Source organism: Eucyclogobius newberryi, unplaced genomic scaffold (assembly GCF_026437365.1).
Source record: "Eucyclogobius newberryi isolate DKJ021-1_F unplaced genomic scaffold, fEucNew1.0.hap1 SCAF_1, whole genome shotgun sequence".
NCBI classification, from domain to species: Eukaryota; Metazoa; Chordata; class Actinopteri; order Gobiiformes; family Gobiidae; genus Eucyclogobius; species Eucyclogobius newberryi.
In genome coordinates this window covers 30,624,305-30,642,559 of record NW_027315723.1, presented here as the reverse complement: position 1 = coordinate 30,642,559, position 18,255 = coordinate 30,624,305, and the positions used below count along the sequence as shown (strand labels likewise).

General features: G+C 42.1%; 1 protein-coding gene across 14 annotated transcripts in view; it reads left to right on the top strand.

The window, feature by feature from the left end:
• afdna (afadin, adherens junction formation factor a) overlaps positions 1-18,255 on the top strand; it is an 89,940-nt gene that overhangs the window by 42,631 nt on the left and 29,054 nt on the right. For 8 of the 14 annotated variants that reach the window (XM_072443359.1, XM_072443416.1, XM_072443351.1 and 5 more), the window contains exons 6-21: positions 1,820-1,977; positions 4,270-4,354; positions 4,973-5,110; positions 7,021-7,065; positions 7,502-7,596; positions 7,944-8,194; positions 9,874-9,943; positions 10,367-10,437; positions 10,529-10,596; positions 11,953-12,158; positions 13,041-13,061; positions 15,092-15,237; positions 15,389-15,483; positions 16,096-16,361; positions 17,133-17,276; positions 17,542-17,740. In XM_072443359.1, coding sequence (XP_072299460.1) covers positions 1,820-1,977; positions 4,270-4,354; positions 4,973-5,110; positions 7,021-7,065; positions 7,502-7,596; positions 7,944-8,194; positions 9,874-9,943; positions 10,367-10,437; positions 10,529-10,596; positions 11,953-12,158; positions 13,041-13,061; positions 15,092-15,237; positions 15,389-15,483; positions 16,096-16,361; positions 17,133-17,276; positions 17,542-17,740 — 2,058 coding nt within the window. The remainder of the gene's footprint in view (positions 1-1,819; positions 1,978-4,269; positions 4,355-4,972; positions 5,111-7,020; positions 7,066-7,501; positions 7,597-7,943; positions 8,195-9,873; positions 9,944-10,366; positions 10,438-10,528; positions 10,597-11,952; positions 12,159-13,040; positions 13,062-15,091; positions 15,238-15,388; positions 15,484-16,095; positions 16,362-17,132; positions 17,277-17,541; positions 17,741-18,255) is intronic. The other 6 variants (XM_072443456.1, XM_072443367.1, XM_072443441.1 and 3 more) reach the window with 3 other exon arrangements.

The following is an 18,255-nucleotide window of genomic DNA, read 5'->3' as shown; positions in this document are numbered from 1 at the left end:
GTTTCCAGAATAGATAGAAGTTCTCAATGTAGTGTAGTCCTCTCGGGGAACACTCTTTGGACAGCCATGTGTTCAGCTGAAGAAGCCGGCTAAACTTGTTTATCCTCCTGTCGATGTTTGGAAGAGGTCCACTTATGAATGTTTTGATTTCCATTTTATCAAGCACGTCGAATAACTTCAAGAAGCCTTTTTTCAAAACTTCAGTCTGTTCCCGCCGCATGTCCACTGCACCCACGTGCACAATCAGCTGTTTAGCTCCTCCATGCTTAGCCATAATATTTGGAAGGAGTGACGTTATCTCAGAAACAGTGGCGCTTGGAAAAGAATGTGTGTTTATCTTTTCATGCGTCACGTGACTTATCGCGCCGTCCCCAACTAAAACAATCTTCTTGACCTTGGCTCCTGGCACAGATCCTCCTCGCTGTATTTTGGCCACGTCATCTTTCCTTTTTTCATTTAATTCCATCTCTGAAAGTGGTAAAAATCTGTTGGTGAGCTGTATTTTAGGCGACTTCACGTTATCTTTGTATCGTTTAGGCTTTGCTCCAAGTTTGTTCCAAGAAACAGCCTGGTCTTTCTGGTTTTTAGACAGTTTTGGAAACGACACAGAGTCACTGCGGTTTAGGTTGAAAGTAGCAGTTTTTCTTGTAAAAAGTGTGCTCTTCTTACCGTCGGTTGACACAGGAATGGTATCGTGAAGAACTTTTTCAGATTCCAAAACAAATATCCGTGTTTTCAGCTCATTAATTTCTTGTTGATATTTCCGACAGCGTTCAGTCTTTCTCCCTTCTTCTCCCGGACATGTCGCTGGCGTCAGATATGTCGTTAAAACTGGAAAAATGTTCTTAAAATCCTTGGTTTACTTGAAAAAGTCTAAAGCAAAAATGTTTGGAAGACAAAAACGGATTAAAAAGCAAAATAAATAAGGAAAACGGCGATAGCAAGCGGAGCGAGCAAAAAAGCGTGTGCACTCGGAGCGAGCAAAAAAGTAAGTTGCACTGGAGTATGAAATGCAGTTGCAAATGTGCAAATAACAAATAAAATCACATAAGTCGCTATAAATACAAAAAGTATAAGTCGCACCCCAGCCAAAACTATGAAAAAAGGTGCGACTTATAGTCTGGAAAATACGGCACATTATATTTGACCAAACACACCTATATTTACTTCCTCTCTAAGATTATGCTGAAGCCTAGACTGGTTATTCAAAAAAACATTGCATCCACACAAACTAGTCTGCCAAACTGCCCTGCACTCGAGTGTTTTAGGTTCTTTGTACATTTGTAACGTACGTACTGACTAAAACAACATACTGCACCATGCCTTTACACTTTAAAGGAGACATACTGTGTTGAATCAGCTTTGTGAGCTTTTAACCCCGTTTATGCCCACGTTATGACCTCATCATTAGTGTACTCTGCAGTTGCCTTTTGATTATATCATGCACGTTTGAGTACTCGTGTTCTGCATTTAAGGCTTGAGTGCCCCTGTCCCTGACCACTGCTCTGGACTAGTGATTATTCAAACATTCAGACTCGGGGTCATAGACATAGTATTGGTTAAAAAGAACAAACAAACACACTTTTCAACAGTAAAAACAAGTTGTCTCAGTTTTGAACAAGGAAGTAAAGGATCCCGTTTCTATCCATGAACTAAAGCTAAATGTAAAATCCTGTGTTTAGTATGTTGTTTTTAAATTGAACTATTGTCTGTAGACGTTTGCGCACTAGTATTTGTTTGCAGGTGTGTTGTTGTCTACTGTAAATCTGGCCCGTGACTTTGGAGTAACCCGACTAAAGGTACTCTGTGGTGTTTTCAGGAGGCACGTTACGGATCTACGCCGACAGCCTAAAGCCCAACATCCCCTACAAGACCATCCTGCTCTCCACCAGGGACACGGCCGACTTCGCTGTGGTGGAGGCGTTGGAGAAGTACGGCCTCGAGAAGGAGAACCCCCGCGAGTACTGCATTGCACGGGTAATACTGCACACGGTACTGCTCCTGTACATGAGAATAGCTCAAGCGTATTTGACTAATAAATATGTCAATGAACTCAATTTAGATGTACTGTAAACCATGTCGACATCTCAACTAAGCAACAAACAAACAAACAAACAAACAGCTTTGCCAACTGTTCTTTCTGTGAAGTAGGTCCATAATTCACTCATTTATACTCTAATGGCGAGTCATTCATATATTTTCTTTTCTTATATTTATCATCAGTTTCCAATTTCATTTTTTTCTTTTTGTCTTTTAATTTGTACCATTAACGAACATGGACGAGACAAACGTTTAAAAAACACTTGAATTGTTCACCAAAGCGCCATTTAAGACAAAAATTCTGCGTATTCCTCTAAAATACAAATCCTGCTTCAATTGACACGCTTTCATCAATGGCCCAAACTGATCTGGTGATGTCACAATATCACATTTTAGTTTACCATTATTGAGACTGTGACCAAACAAATTATCTTACTTCCGTTTGTGAACTCTCTGAAAGACAGAATAAAGTTAAATGTGACAAAAACAGCCAGATGATATACAATTGTTTACTTTTAGGCCTATTAACTAAATATTGAATAAAAAATACTTAATTTTCCTTCTAAAATGTTCACAATTTTTTATTTTTTTTTGGTTTACACTGTGACCTGAATATTCACAATTATCTTCCCTAAACCGATCATTGACTATAAGAATCAATTTGACCACAATTATATTAAGATTTGATTTTCGTTGTACTACAAATATTATCAAAACTGAATTGAAAAATACAAAGCAGTGATCTGTCGATCTTAATGTAAAAACAATAAAGCGTTTTTAATTGCAATGTTTTACGGCTAGATATTTGCCCAAACCGTACACGTTTAATTTCATCACGCCGTCGGTTCCTCCTGCAGCAGATGTTCTCTCTGCATCTTTTAACCGCGGAGGCCAATCACATGATGTCAAGTCACACAGCACAGTCACTGCAGTCAAAAGACCCTCTGGAGACCACACTTACAGCAGTTTGTGGACGAGCTGAGGACACAGAGAGAGTGCGTTAGCTTAGCGCAGGCTGGAGAGACAGGCAGCAGTGTGCTGCTGGTAGCATGTGGTGTGCTGATGTCCTGAGGGAGGAGGAGGAAGAGGGATGTTGGGCGGCAGCAGCAGTTACACACATTTGTGAGATGAAATGGTAAATGGTCACATTTATATAGCGCTTTTCTACCGTCAAGGTACTCAAAAGTGCTTTACATCAAGGAACCAGTCACCCATTCACACACACATTCACACCCCAGATGTTCACAGAAAATTGCACTATTTATGATACATGAGAATGTGATTATTGTAGCGTGAAAAGCAGGGAGGCTTTGCATATGCTCGGATATGCACTGTAAACGCACAACTGCCGATGATTGTTTAGAACCGTTTAGAATCCAGAGAAACGATGAGCTCTGCTGCTATTCTTGTGCCGACGTGTTGATCGTTTGCCCCTCAAACTCATCAGCAAACCTGTTTCATGACCGGCGTCATGAGAGGGCAGTGTAGTCGCGTGTTTACCGTGCCCTATCCTCACTAAAGCGTTTACTCTTGAGTGTTCACCTGATGCGAGGCGGGTTCAGGACGTCCAGTAGTTTGAGTGAGCGCTGCGGCCTCTATTTGACAAACGCCTCGCCGATTCACCCAGGTCTATTTCCGATTTTAACGATTTGGTGATAAGGTGTAAACCGCTCCCATATTATTATTACCACGATCTACATTTACATGTACCGTATTTTCCCCACTATAAGGCGCACTTAAAAGCCTTTCATTTTCTCAAAAAAACGACTTATAAATGGATTAATTCTGGTTGTGCTTACTGACCTCGAAGCGATTTTGTGTGGTACACGTTTTGTTTCGCTTAATGCCCCTTATAATCCAGCGCTCCTTATATATGAAAAATGATCAAAAATAGACCATTGACAGTGCACCTTATAATCCAGTGTGCCTTATAGTGAGGAAAGTATGGTATATGATGAGCTGTGTCTTTGTTTTATTTTTTTTAATTTCGCGGCTACCTTTTCAAATGAGGGTTGTCATGAGAAACGAGTGAAAGTTTCCAAGCCGGATGCCCTTCCTGTTAAAACCTTCACTGCAGCTGTCGATGGGGGAGAAGGGTTTGACCAGTATGATCGTCAAGTTACCTACTGAATAATTAGATTTGGGTTATATTTGTTCAATTTTGAATTTAAGTAGCTGATCATCATTCTCTTAATTCATCTTATTATTTCCATTTGTCTTGTTTTGTAGCAAGATGACAAGTCGAGTAAAGAAGTGGTCCTGGATGATAACGAGTGTCCGCTGCAGATCTTCAGGGACTGGCCCGCAGACAGAGGTAACCACCATGAGTCAAGGCAAACACAAACTCATTCCTTTGCTATTGTAGTTTATTTGCCATTTTGGAAATTTGGCATTTACTGCCTCCTACTGTTTACATATAGTTATTACAATTGTTAGTGTCATACTGTTTTTATTATTACGCTGGCCACTCAGTCTTTGTAGAAGGTTAAAATGTTACTAATTTCCAGGAAGGGTGGATTGACCAAAGGCTGCTATGAAAATTTCATACATTTAATGTCAACAACAAAGTGGAAAAGTACCGGTATTCTCCTACCTAAAAAATAGACAATTTTACACTCTGAAACCGGTGTACAAATTCCTTATTCCTCATCTGTTGGTTCTCAGTCAAACAGGTCAACCCCATTATCGTTGTAGCAAGCATAAGGGTTATTTCATGAGCTGAAATATGTCTAAATATTATTTATCGCTCACATAAATGCATTGACACACAAATTGCCTTAATAGAATGCCACCATTGTTGTAAACCTGTTCCAAAAGTGATCCTTTTTACATTTTAGTCAACTTTTCTGGCCTTATTTAATTCTGAGTTCAAGAAGTTGAAGGTGATTCTGTAATATGTATCAAGTCTGAACATGTGTGTCTTTGTTTTAAGGAGCGCTAGTATTTCAGCTGAAGAAAAGACCTCCAGATTATCCGGGCCGAAAAGGAAGGAAAGTGGACGAAAAGGGCGTAAGGAAGGACGGATCTCTGCCGCCCGAGAAGCTGCCTTATCTAGTAGAGCTGAGTCCAGGTACAAACGCACACATTCAAACTTAATACGTGACCCTTAATACATAACCCTTTAGAGCAGAGTGTAGTGGCAGCCAGCGGCCAGCAGGCGACAGTGTAGTTACTTGCAAACACAGTAAGACGCAGGTTGAGCCAAAGGTGAAGCTTCTTTGTGGAGGTAAGTCAATCGCACACGGCATTATGGGATCCAGATGTTTCTGTCGCTCCCGCTGCGCTGTGGCCTCGTCATCACAGGATTTCCCTTTTGACTTTGAAACGCGCCGAACAGAAACAGTGGAAAACCCATAATGGATCTCCGGTGATTGCGTCCTGGCCGATGCTGTACATGACCTATGACCTTTTAACCTCTGTCACCATGCATTTTGTTTCTGTCAGAGCTATGCCGTAGTTATTATTACATTTGTTTTTTATGCAATATTGGCTTTTAATGCATTGCCCTGTTTAATATGATTAATTTGAGCAAGATTACAAGTTGCAGAATTAGATTTGACAGCATTTGGGGTTGATGTAGGTTAAAACGGCAGCGTAGACCATGATACGTGCTCCAATATTCAACAGTGTACAATCCCTTTTGGAGCATTCGGCGCTTTAGCTTTTCTCAAAGTTGTCTTATTCCAGCTTGGCGTCTCTCACTACTGACCCCATTCCCTCTCATGCCATTAACTGACTGGGCCGAGCGGGGACACGGCTCTCGTTAAACGTCCCGTCGATTGCTTATACTAACACGTCTACTCCATCTGCTGTCAGGTGGATGGGACACTGTCTCTGGAAAACTGCCAAAATCTGAAACTAAACCGTATTCTGCTCAGCGTGTGTGTGTTTGTGTGTGTGTGAATGTGAATGTGTAGGTCTGATTATTATAGAGCAGTCCATGTAATAAGACCAGAGTCAGCATAAAGTACCAGGACAAGGTGGACAATATTCCCCACAAAGTTATAGTTATGCCCAGCAACTGCTATTAAATTGTATTACATTTTTGGCAATAATATATTATTTCACAATCAGGCTAAGATTAGGGTTATGTTTAGGGCAGTTTATCAAAATGTTTTCCTCATTTGGTTAATTCTATATTTTGTTGGTTTATTCTGTCCTTTTAAGAAATACCAATACAAATACATACATACTAAATTTCCTGAACGTAAACAAATTGTACTTTTAATCGTTGCCGTTTAACACAAAAACTAGTCACATTTCTTCCTCTAAAAACTGAAAATCTGCTCCAAATCACAAAATAGAGCGTTGGCCCAATCATATCATAGATTATTGGCAATTAAATGAAAATGTGATTCATTGCGCAACTAGATATTAGGATAGGACAGTTGGGATTAAATTTAGGAAGAGGTATTTCTGTTAAGGTTGGGGCTTTGGGACAGTTTTAGGAAAACACAAGACACGTGTGTATCTGAAGATGCAAGATACATTTTCTTAACATTACTCCGTTGTTTGTACGGAGGTTGCATACACGTATTAAAAATGGACACATTTAAAGCCATTTTTAAAACATCTCCCTCTTGTTATTGAAAGAATGGATCAGATTTACAAATGGAAAACCTACTGCATTTTTAAAATGTCCAAACAATCCAAGCAAAGGCACGAGCACGTCCCACTGCACAGTATGTCTTCCTCTTTAACACTAACGGGTCAGGATTGTACAATATTAACACTGTCTGCAGGGAATGAATGTCAGTGTGTACATAGGTTTAACCAGGTGGTGCTGCGCTTTCCTCCTGGCTGCATTTTCACCCTCTGCTCTGTCTGTTCTTTTCCTCCTCGTGGCATGTTGTGTGTGTGTTTTTCTGTGTGTGTGCGTGTGTGCGCGTTTGTGTGTGTGTGTGTGTGTGTGTGCGTGGGTGGGGCCTTGTGCATGTCTCCTCCTCTTGGTACCTGCCTGCTGCCTGTCCGCCCACATAGGGCGAGGGAATCACTATGCCTACTACGCATATCGGCACCATGAAGGTAAAAACAACTACAGCGCACCCTTTACTTTCACAAAGTCCTGCTGCACTTTTGGGCACAACACTCAAACACCATAAATGGTTTTGGTTGTGTAGTAAACTGCACTATAAATTATGCATTTGCTTCTATTTTTACTGTACAACATTTATTTAGACATGAATACCAGCATATCATTTCAACAAAATTAACTTTTTTTATTTGTTGCAAACTAATGTGCTGCATAGCTTTAACTAATCATCTTTTTACTAACTTTTCCGCTGCCTCATCTGTCCCAAAAAGCACTTTTGTTTTGGCCTCTAATGACAATGTAGTTTTCAGTAGCTGACATTTTGTTTCTGTACAACTTGATGTCAATGTCTGTTTATGAATGTTAATATTGTGTATATGTTTATTATGATCTTGCTCCATTATTAAAGTCTATTGACATTTTGTTCAGACGGTTCTGACTCTCGTGACAAACCAAAGCTCTACAGACTCCAGCACAGCATCACCGAAGTGGGTTCTGACTGCACAGATGATGGAGCCATACAGGTGATTATTATGATCACACGGAGGTCACGCTAACATCTAGGATTGTTGACCAAATGCTAAATATTTCTCTGGCCTATATTCACTACATGACAATTCATATCACATCGTTAGGTGCAAAATCATTTGAGATGGAGAATATGTCATGTATTATCTAATAGGCCACTTGTGTGTGTGTGTGTGTCTGTGTGTGTGTGTGTGTGTCTGTCTGTGTGTGTGTGTGTCTGTCTGTGTGTGTGTCTGTCTGTATGTGTGTCTGTCTGTGTGTGTGTCTGTCTGTGTGTGTGTCTGTCTGTGTGTGTGTCTGTCTGTGTGTGTGTCTGTCTGTGTGTGTGTCTGTGTGTGCACAGCTGCTGGGCCCGGGCATCCTGCCTCACCACTGCAACCTCATGCACAGTGAGGGCATGGTCACTGTAACGCCCCACGGCCCTGACGCAGACACGTTTGTGGACGGACAGCGCATCACAGAGACGACCGTGCTGCGTTCAGGGTCCACCATTCAGTTCGGCTCCGGGCACGTCTTCAAATTTGTGGACCCCATGTTCGACCAAGGAGGGAAGGGTCAAACGGCAGCCATGATGAGAGGAAGGCACAAGTCCGGGTAAGACTTGCGCACCTGCGATCTCTTGTCTTGTTAATTCAGTTCTGCATATTTTTCACTAAAAACTTCGTTAATGTGGACCTCTTTGGAAACTCCCAACCAGCTTTTCCCCCAAAAATCTTTATTGTATTTTTCCATATGCAGTTCATTCCTCTTTTGTCTTTCATTTCTCCATAGTCTGTTATTGTTCCCGAGAGCAGAGTTGATGAGGTCTGTGGTGGCAGCCTTGGGCGGAGGGGGGAGGGGCCGTGTGGTTTTTAGAGTAGACTTATGAACATGAGCAGAGGTCCCGGGTTACAGCAGGAAGGCCGCCCTTTAATCTGTCGGGCACGGGACGGGGGCGTGGCTTCATTCTCACACATGGACCAAAGAAAGAGCAAACGACAGGATTTGAAGTTTGGAAACATAAGATGATGAATATTTAACTAAAGAAGCATCGTGCCCCTACAAACAAATCTAACTCTTTGATGCTAAACTTGAACGTGTCTTTGTAAACTTTATCCGCCATTGCCAACATCAGGGCACAGGAATATAAGTCTGTGCATCCGTGCCATGGTGTGTTAAAACTACTATTGCTTCTAATGTGTGGTAAGGTCTCTTCAAGCTGTTTCTCTTTATCGAGCGTCTCCATAAGCGATGCCGTGATTGTACTTGAAGTATGTCGTTGGTCTGAGCCCGTAAAGCCTCAGGGAGCTAACGCCAGCCGTCATTTAACACAGCCCAGTGTCATATCAGTCTGAAGGAGCGGGAGATGTTTGCGACGTGGATCCTCCCTGCGGTTTTCTGGGCTTTTCTCCAATGCGTTTCACTGACTGATCTCAAGACACATCCTTTCAATGAAGCCGATTAGAGAGAGGGTCCTTGCACACAACATGTTGTCTTTGAGGGCTTAAGACTCCAGACTCCAGACGGGCACCATTGTGTTTCCTTTAGTTTTATTCCGAGAAAGAGGGAAGGGGATATACTCTACATATTGTACAGCTCAAAGGTTTAAAGATCTAACTTTACATTGTAGGCTACATGATTTAGATATAGATTCTGTGCCAAATAAAACTTTTACAATGATGGTTCTGACAAAATGTTATGTAAAAGAAACGGTTGCATAGATAAAACACAACCAGAGAATAAACAAAAATCTACACGGCTAATGAGAGCAAATATTAACATCATCAACGTCATAATAACTTTTCCCTGCTGTATATTTCAGTGAATAATCCATCTATTTAAACTTAATAAGATGGTACGCCCACTACCCTTGGCGTTGACTCCATCCTTCTCAAATATAATGTTGAAAGGCTGACTCACCTCTCGTGTCATAAAGCATCTTTCTGCTCACTTTCTGTTTACCCCGTGTGTTTGTTCAGCGCTGTTCATCAGCCTTCATCAGCCCGATGTCACACGGGCGTGGAAAGTCAAAGTCTGTCGTTCAAAGTTAATTACTGCGACTCTCCCGGGACCGGCTCTCGTTTTGTAATAAGTCTATTAGTTGCGTGTGCTTGTGTGTGCACATGACAAACAGGCTGTCATCTGCTGCCTCCGTCCCCGCCTCCTCTTGCCTTGTGGTGCGCGTACGCTACGATTAGCACAGAGCGGGTAGTCGGTTCTAAACGGAGACCAGGAAGTGTGCTTCGTCCCAGCGACTAACTCCATGTGTCCCGTGTCTGCTGTGTCCAATGTAGAAGCGTCCCAGAAACGACCTTCGACCTTCACGGAGACGTCCACACTGGAGCGCCACTGCCAACAAGCAAGGTAAGCACGTAGTATAAACACGCCTTTGTTTGGGTACTCGTTATTCAGTTCATGCTCACAAAGGAGGCTGTTGGAGTCAAATTCTTTTTCACAATACATTGCAAAGATGTAAGACGTGTGAAGTCAAATCTTAGCTTTTAAAATGGTCTTTATTCTATTTAGCCGTGCCAGTGAGTCACAAGACATTATGAAGCACGCCCACATGAAACGGGGCTTTGATCAAATTTAGAGTTGGTACAAATTGCAGTCTTTTCAAAAGCAGTGAAGAAACTGCCAACAGTCGTGGGAACTTTTGAGTTTAGTTGCGCCGCTTGTAGTGCATTATCCTGTTTGTTGCTGAAAATAATACATCTGCACCCAATATTTACGCTCTAAATGTCAAAAAGAAAGAACGAAAACTGTATCTTATTCTCTTCTTTTCAGAGCTCAGGGAAACTGGACATGGAGCGGAGCATGGTGAAGCCGATGATCCGAGCAGAGCAGCAGGATGGCAGGTTGGTCACGCGCCCTTGTCTTCTAGCAGTGTTTACCCCACAAACAGCCCCGCGTGACGTGGTCCTCGCTGTCATTTTTTTCCCCCCTCAGGTCTCAGGACGCTCCGGGGGACAGGGCGGAGATGACTCTACCGGCCAGCATCGAGTTCAGAGACAACTGTAAGCACTGCCCACTCACCCACATAATGCACCGGTCAATACGTGGAAACTATTGAGTTACCGTCCACCACGCTGTCGGCCATTTTGCACCGAGCGCGTAGCTTTTTAACGTAACAGCAGCTCGATCGGCGTGCCTCGTCTCCATTCATTTATCGGGTTTCTTCTTCTGCAGCAATGACGCAGCAAATCTATTTTAGACGCCGGTTAATGTCCCATGTTGTTTGTCAAAGTACTGTATCCAGGCTTTGTTTACACTATTATATATTAATCTAGCTTTGCCTTCACACCACTTCAAAGTTGAACTGGAATTAAACCCAGAACGTAACCAGGACGAGTGTGAATGCATATTTGCCATACTGCTATTGGCTTCTTTAAGTATGTTTGCATTTCAGTTTCCCACGCTGGCTGTCCCTTTGCGCCTCGTGTGCTGTTTGTCTTCTATTTGTTGACTTTTTCCATGTCCTTCCTCCTTCTATGCAGCCATTATGTATTTGTCGCTGTGTGAGATCACGAGTTCCTCCAGGAGGTGTAGAAAGTGTCTCATCCACAATGCACTGGGATTCATGTCAACCCTACTTCAATCAATCACTACTTATTCAATCGCTCACTAGTAACAGTTTTGTATTGGATACATCTCATTTTAGAGAATGTCATAGTAATAAATGTTTCTCGTTATATTTTCTCACAAATCGGTTTGCTTTACAACCTCATGCTCACAAATGTTTTTGCTCTTGGCCACAGGATGTCTATTTGATGTGTGTTGGTTGCTTGAGTAAACTTGAGATTTTTAGTAGATTTATTTACTACTCACATTAATTGAAAATAACATAAAGCCCCAGGGTGTTACTTTTTTGTCATAAAATATACAAAATTAAAAGCATGTTTTTTTGTGTTTTTTTTTTTCCATTTTGGTGTCTTTGATGTGAGCAGGCTTGCATCTATTCTCCACAAACCTGGCTCGTACTTGGCTTGGAGGAGCCCCTTCCTCCTTGTTTCCATGGAAATATTGTTCCTATGCCTATAGTATTCCACAGTGTGCTAATAATTGTGTCCTTCGTGAAGAATGTTCAGAAGTTTAGCCATAACTTTCTATTTTTGTGGATTCATGCAGGTGATGGGCCTAAATACTGTTGCTCTAAAAATATATATAAATATAATATAAATATGTGTTTTTTTTTTTGCTGAAGAGGGCAGAGAGACATTCAGCAAAGGAATCAATTTCCAAAAAGCATAATACAAATTCTCGCTCAGTGTGTGCGTGTGACCAGAATCCTAAATCCAGACGTGGCTACACAGCAGAACAACATCATTAAAACACTACTAAAAGCCACATCTCTGCTCTCCTCGTTTGTCCAGCTGAAGACACCTTCCTGTCGGCCATCATCAACTACACCAACAGCTCCACCGTGCACTTCAAACTGTCCCCTACCTACGTCCTGTACATGGCCTGCCGCTTCGTGCTGTCGCCGTCCTACCGGCCCGACATGTCTCCCTCCGAGCGCACTCACAAGGTCATCGCCATCGTCAACAAGATGGTGAGCATGATGGAGGGAGTCATACAGGTCAGTACGCCGTCCATACACACTATTTGATTAGCCGCACCATGCTTTATCCCTTTATCGGACGTCTCTAGTGTGAGCGTTTCCCCCTTGAAGTCCATACGTACAGTTGTGTTTTGTTTTTACCCTCGTGTTTGCTGTCTTGCACACTGCTGCGCTGTAGTTGTAAGAACTGTTTTATGTCTTTGTCAAAGCTATAGTTTTGTGTTGTCCGGGCTGTGTGTTTTGATTGCATCGTCATTGGTTCTAGGTTTAGCACGCCATTTTTCTGTTTTGACCATTTTAACTGTCTATTTTATTATGAAAGTTTGACATTAGCTTCATGGAAATAATGACCCTTCTGTCATGCACTGTGTTATCTTAATTCAGTATACTTTTATTATACTATATATATATTATATATTTGAACCATGAAAAATTATGTCATAAACTAAAATAACATCTGTGATGCTTAAATCCAAAGATTATGATGTGAATTTTCTGTTGCATTTGCCTCATAGTTATGCCTTATGCAGGATGGCTAATAGTGAAGTGTGTGTGTGTGTGAACCGTGTGTGAACCGCGTGCGTGTGTGAACCGTCTGTGAACCGCGTGCGTGTGTGAACCGTGTGTGAACCGCGTGCGTGTGTGAACCGTGTGTGAACCGCGTGCGTGTGTGAACCGTGTGTGAACCGTGTGTGAACCGTGTGTGAACCGTGTGTGAACCGTGTGTGAACCGTCTGTGAACCGTCTGTGAACCGTCTGTGAACCGTCTGTGAATCGTGTAGTGCGTGTCTGTTACATGTGTCCATACTGTAGCTGTTGACGTGTTCTCTCTCTGTCCTGTGAACGTCCTCCTCCTCTCCTCCTCCTCTCCTCCTCCTCCTCTCCTCCTTCTTCACACAGGAGATTCCTGAAGGGGACCAGGTAGGATAGACCCTAGTATACTGTACATGCGGCTGCTACAGAAGTCTGACTCCCACTCACCCTCTGTCTCCTGGACATGTTCTTTCTCCGAGGTGGTCGATATGACTGAAACATTACAAAACAGACATGAAAAATGCGGTTCACTACAGCACCGATAATATAGACTTGGCTCACTCCTTAAATACCAGTTCTAGCTGAGAAAATTAATCTGGCACAATTAAAGCTGGTTTCTTAATAACCTATTGCTTCTTTTGTGAGATATTTTGCTCTTGGTGATGAGGTGCTTCCACATTAGCCCAATATTCTACTGCTGAGATGTCCATTTTAAGTCCAGGCCCAACCCCCCTTCACGTCCACTATTCATTTTCCCTTTTATCTCTATCTGCTCTTACTCTACTACTTCAATATTCTCCAAACTGGTCAAATATAGTCATATACCTGTTAGCCTCCTGATAACTCCTGAGTTTAAAATCAATAATATGCGTATTGCTTATTTCAGTACAAAAATGAATGACCCTTATACTTCATTTATATCCAGTAGAGGCACCGATCATGCTTTATTGAACTGAAGACGCGTATTATTAACTCCATAATGTTATTTCATGTCGCCGACCTCGCACATCTCCTCTGTCCTTCTGTCTGTCCGCTTTGTGACCAGCCCCAGTGTTGCTGCTGCTTCTTCTCCCTCCATTTTAACAAGTCTTCAACGAACGTGCTCTTTTATAACAATAATCCATCCTCCCAACAGCTGGAAAACTAAGCAACAACAGCAACATCAAACCGACTAATTCCATTCAGCTTCCTGGACCTGCCTCCTACTAAATTACAAAGCAAAAGCAGTGCAAAGCCCACCACTCCTTTCCCTTCATACTCTCGGCATATGTCGTGTGTGTCATGTCTTGAGAGAGACCGCCATCTCCCCCGGCTTTATTTGTCTGTCTGGACCCATGTGTTTGTTCATCTGTCTGTGTACTTAATGTCTCCTAAATATGTTTTGTTGTTGTTGTTGTGTGTGTGGATGCTCTTGCCTCCATTTCTTGTTCTCTGGCTGATCTGAATCAACGGACATTCTTTATTTTGTTAAATTTTTGTTTTCCTAAGGCGGGGATAGATGAGTGAAACGCGTGTGAGCGGTGGGGTTTGGGCCAATCAGATCCTGACACTGGGCTTTATGTCATTTATTTTTTTCATCAGTGTTTTTTTTTGATACATTTTTAAAAAGGAAATGCATAATGTCTCGTGTCAGACGACCTGATACACCCAGCGTTCTCTCTGGGGTACGAAGAGGTCACAAATGTGTCTACAGTTACATTGTATATTTAAAGTACAAGTACTTTTAGAATCAAGCATGCTGCATTGAGTATACCAGCACCAAATGTGATCTTGGGTTTTATTCCCTAGCTTTTGTGTTAATTTGTGTAGCTAAGAACCTATTAGATACTATTCTATACTGAAACTAGTATACAAACTAATTACTTATTAAGTATCGATATTGAAAAAAAATCACATAAATAGGACAAAATTTGACCTTTCAGAGTAGTTTTTGAATGTTTTTTTTTCATTGTGGTATCAAAATTGGTACCGAGCCTTTTCCTTTGTATGAAAATTGTATATGAAATTTTAGTATTACTACACTAGACGTACAATCGCGTAATAACCCCATTAGCAATTTTCCCCATCTTAATTGTAAAGCTATATAACTAAACCTATGCCTGTAAAAATAATAATTTTAGGTTAATTCTTAAACAAAAATGTTTGCCCGATTATATGCGTCTTACTAAACTTGCATGCAAATTCATAATATTTGAAGGAAATCTGATATCTACCTGTTCTTATCAAACATGGCAACATTAGTGACCACTCCTGAAGAGAGAGGGGGCGGGCGGGGCATCACTCTATCCCTGAAAGTAACAACTGCTCCTTCTGGCTGCCACTCAAAACAGAAACCCTTCTTTTTTTAACATGTCCGCCTCACCTTTGGCCCCGCCTCGCTAACATCTCCAGATCGTTGTCTCGTCTCTGTGTTGTAGAAGCAGAAGAACATCGCGGGCGCCCTGGCGTTTTGGATGGCCAACGCCTCCGAGCTGCTCAACTTTGTCAAACAGGACCGTGACCTGAGCCGGATCACGCTGGACGCTCAGGACATCCTCGCACACCTCATCCAGATGGCCTTCAAGTCAGTGAACGAGTGACTAGAATGAGAGCTAAAGGAGAAATTCTGTCACTCCTGTCAACAAATATATTATAGTTCATGACTGTATTATGAATTGCTCTCATCACTCCATGCATCAAGATATTTGTAATAACCAAGGCATGTATTTGTGCAGGTACTTGGTTCACTGTCTACAAGCGGATTTGAATAACTACATGCCTGCTTTCCTGGACGACCCAGAGGAGCATAATCCGCAGAGACCCAAAATAGGTAATAAAACTAAGCCAGGTATTGCATTATTTCATAGCTTTAAATATTTGTAATCATTCTTGTCTCAAAATGGATAATGTGACAGTTTATCAATACATTCCCAGACTTTTTACATTATGTATGCACAATGTACCACTTAATACAATGTTAAAATAATATAAAACTGGATTAATCTGGGAGAAACATGATCAAACCAAGTGTAAAACTGTGAGTAAGGGTCTGTTGTGCTTGTTTGGTCCTGGTTTGAGCCCAGTTTAATTCTTATGTAGACTTAATTTGGTCCTGTTCTTGTCCTTGTTCATCCCAGAATTAGTTTCAACTGTAATGTGATGTTTGTTTTTTACGTATCCTAAACAATAACTAAAGAAGTTCTCATCAATGAAACATACATTTATCTCTGAATTGAACATTTAATATAAAGGTAGTAAACCTTCTAATATAGCTTGTTACACAGATTGAGATACACTGCTGTACCAACTCAAGTTCTCTGCTCACTGTGAAGTAGCTGGTGCGCTTTGATGAAACAAGAGTGTCTATGGTTGGCCTACATTTGTCTCCACACTGGTTCCTCTCACTAGTTTTACCCACAGTTCTTTGCTCTCGTCTCTCCAGAGGACGTGCTGCACACGCTCACGGGGGCCATGTCTTTGCTGCGGCGATGTCGGGTGAACGCCGCGCTCACCATCCAGCTCTTCTCTCAGCTCTTCCACTTCGTCAACATGTGGCTCTTCAACAAACTGGTGACGGACAACGACTCGGGCCTGTGCTGCCACTACTGGGGGGCCATCCTCCGACAGCAGCTCAGCCACATCGAGGCCTGGGCCGAGAAGCAGGGGCTGGAGCTGGCCGCCGACTGCCACCTCAGCAGGATAGTGCAGGTAGAGTGCGGTCGCCACGTTTTGACTGGCTCTGGCACCTTCACCCATCTCACTGAATTAGTTTTACCGTATTTTCCGGACTATAAGTTGCACCAGCCAAAAAATGCATAATAGAGAAGAAAAAAAATATGAGTCGCATGGGAGTTCAAGTCGCATTTTTGAAATTTATTTGATAAAATCCAAGAACAGACATTTAATCCTAAAATGCAATTTAAAATGATAAAAGATTAAATAACATGGTGAATAGGTGTACGTATGCTAATGTAACACCTTCAGCTACATGACGCATAGACAACGAACTGTGGTAAGTGTCTGGTATGTTAACGTTACATATGAACAGTTATTCAGATAACTATAGCATAAAAAACATGCTAACAAGTTTACCAAAGCATCAGTTTTACCCCAAATCACTAAATCCATTGAATTCTTCTTCCTCTGTGTCACTTCTAAACAAGTCCGCGTTCTTCTCCGTCGCTTAGAGCCTAAAGCGCCCTCTTGTGGTTGTCATGTGAAAATAATCAACATGTGAAATGCGGTTGCCAGTGTGAAAATAACAAATAATATCACTATCTAAGTCGCTCTGGAGTATAAGTTGCACCCGGCCAAAACTATGAAAAAAGATGCGACTTATAGTCCGGAAAATACAGTAATAGCGGAGTGAGTGTCGCAAACAGTTTTTTTTTATCAATTTAGGTGATATGTGGGGAACTTCTGTCAAGCCTCTTCTGTGTAAATCTTTTTTTTTTAAAGTTTTTTTTATTAATCTTTCAGGCTACCACGTTGCTAACAATGGACAAGTACTCGATGCAGGACGTCCAGAACATCCACAACACCTGCTTCAAGCTCAACTCCCTACAACTGCACGCCCTCATGAGCAACTACCACTGTGCCCCCGACGAGCCCTACATCCCCCCTGTAAGACGGCCACAGAAAGCCACATTTTGAAACTTCCATACTAGTTTGCTCCACATTTCAACAATCACGCATTTTAAAATGAGACTCACGTACACAGAGACAGTATTTCACTAGTGTAAGTAAATACTATCATACTTTAACCACAAGCGTTCACAAGATACAAGCCTGTTTAAAACAAGATCTTTTGTTTATAGTCCTCTAAAATGAACACTTTTGTGCACGGATGATGAGTGAACCATCTGTTGCCCCGCGCTTGTGGTTGCAGGAGCTGATTGACCACGTGGTGGCGGTGGCGGAGAACACTGCCGACGAGCTGGCCCGCAGCGACGGCCGGGAGGTGCAGCTGGAGGAGGACCCGGACCTGCAGCTCCCCTTCCTGCTCCCCGAGGACGGGTACTCCTGCGACGTGGTGCGCAGCATTCCCAACGGACTGCAGGACTTCCTGGAGCCGCTGCTGCAGAGAGGTGCCGTAACTCACACGCTGTTATTCTAATGTGTCATCGCTAAGCCTAACTTTCAGGTAATTCAATCAGTTTAGCACAGCACCCTTTCTGTAGCCAGATAATTCACTGTAATTCACTGTGCTCCGAGTCTCAAGTTTAGATTTATGGAACTGTATAACCTTTGTTAAATCAACATGCGAGCAGCAGCAGAGGTAAAGGATTTGCTGTGACGAGTCATGAATAAGTAGAGTTATTAGCAGTGGTAGGTTGTCCTGAAAAATCACAATAATGACAATAACAAATGCCATACACGCCACACTTTAAACAGCCAGCTTGTGTTGTTTACCGTGTAGTTGGCTCCTCCCTTCAGACAGATATAAGGCAGTGACCCGCCAGTTTTGCGTCAGAGGAACAGAAGAAGCTACTTGGATGAGTGGCTAAACGTTCTTAAAACATTTGCCATTCAATTCTCTTTTGCTTTACAATAACATGAGACACGCTTCGTACCGAATAGATAAAAGTCAGGCTAGGTAAGA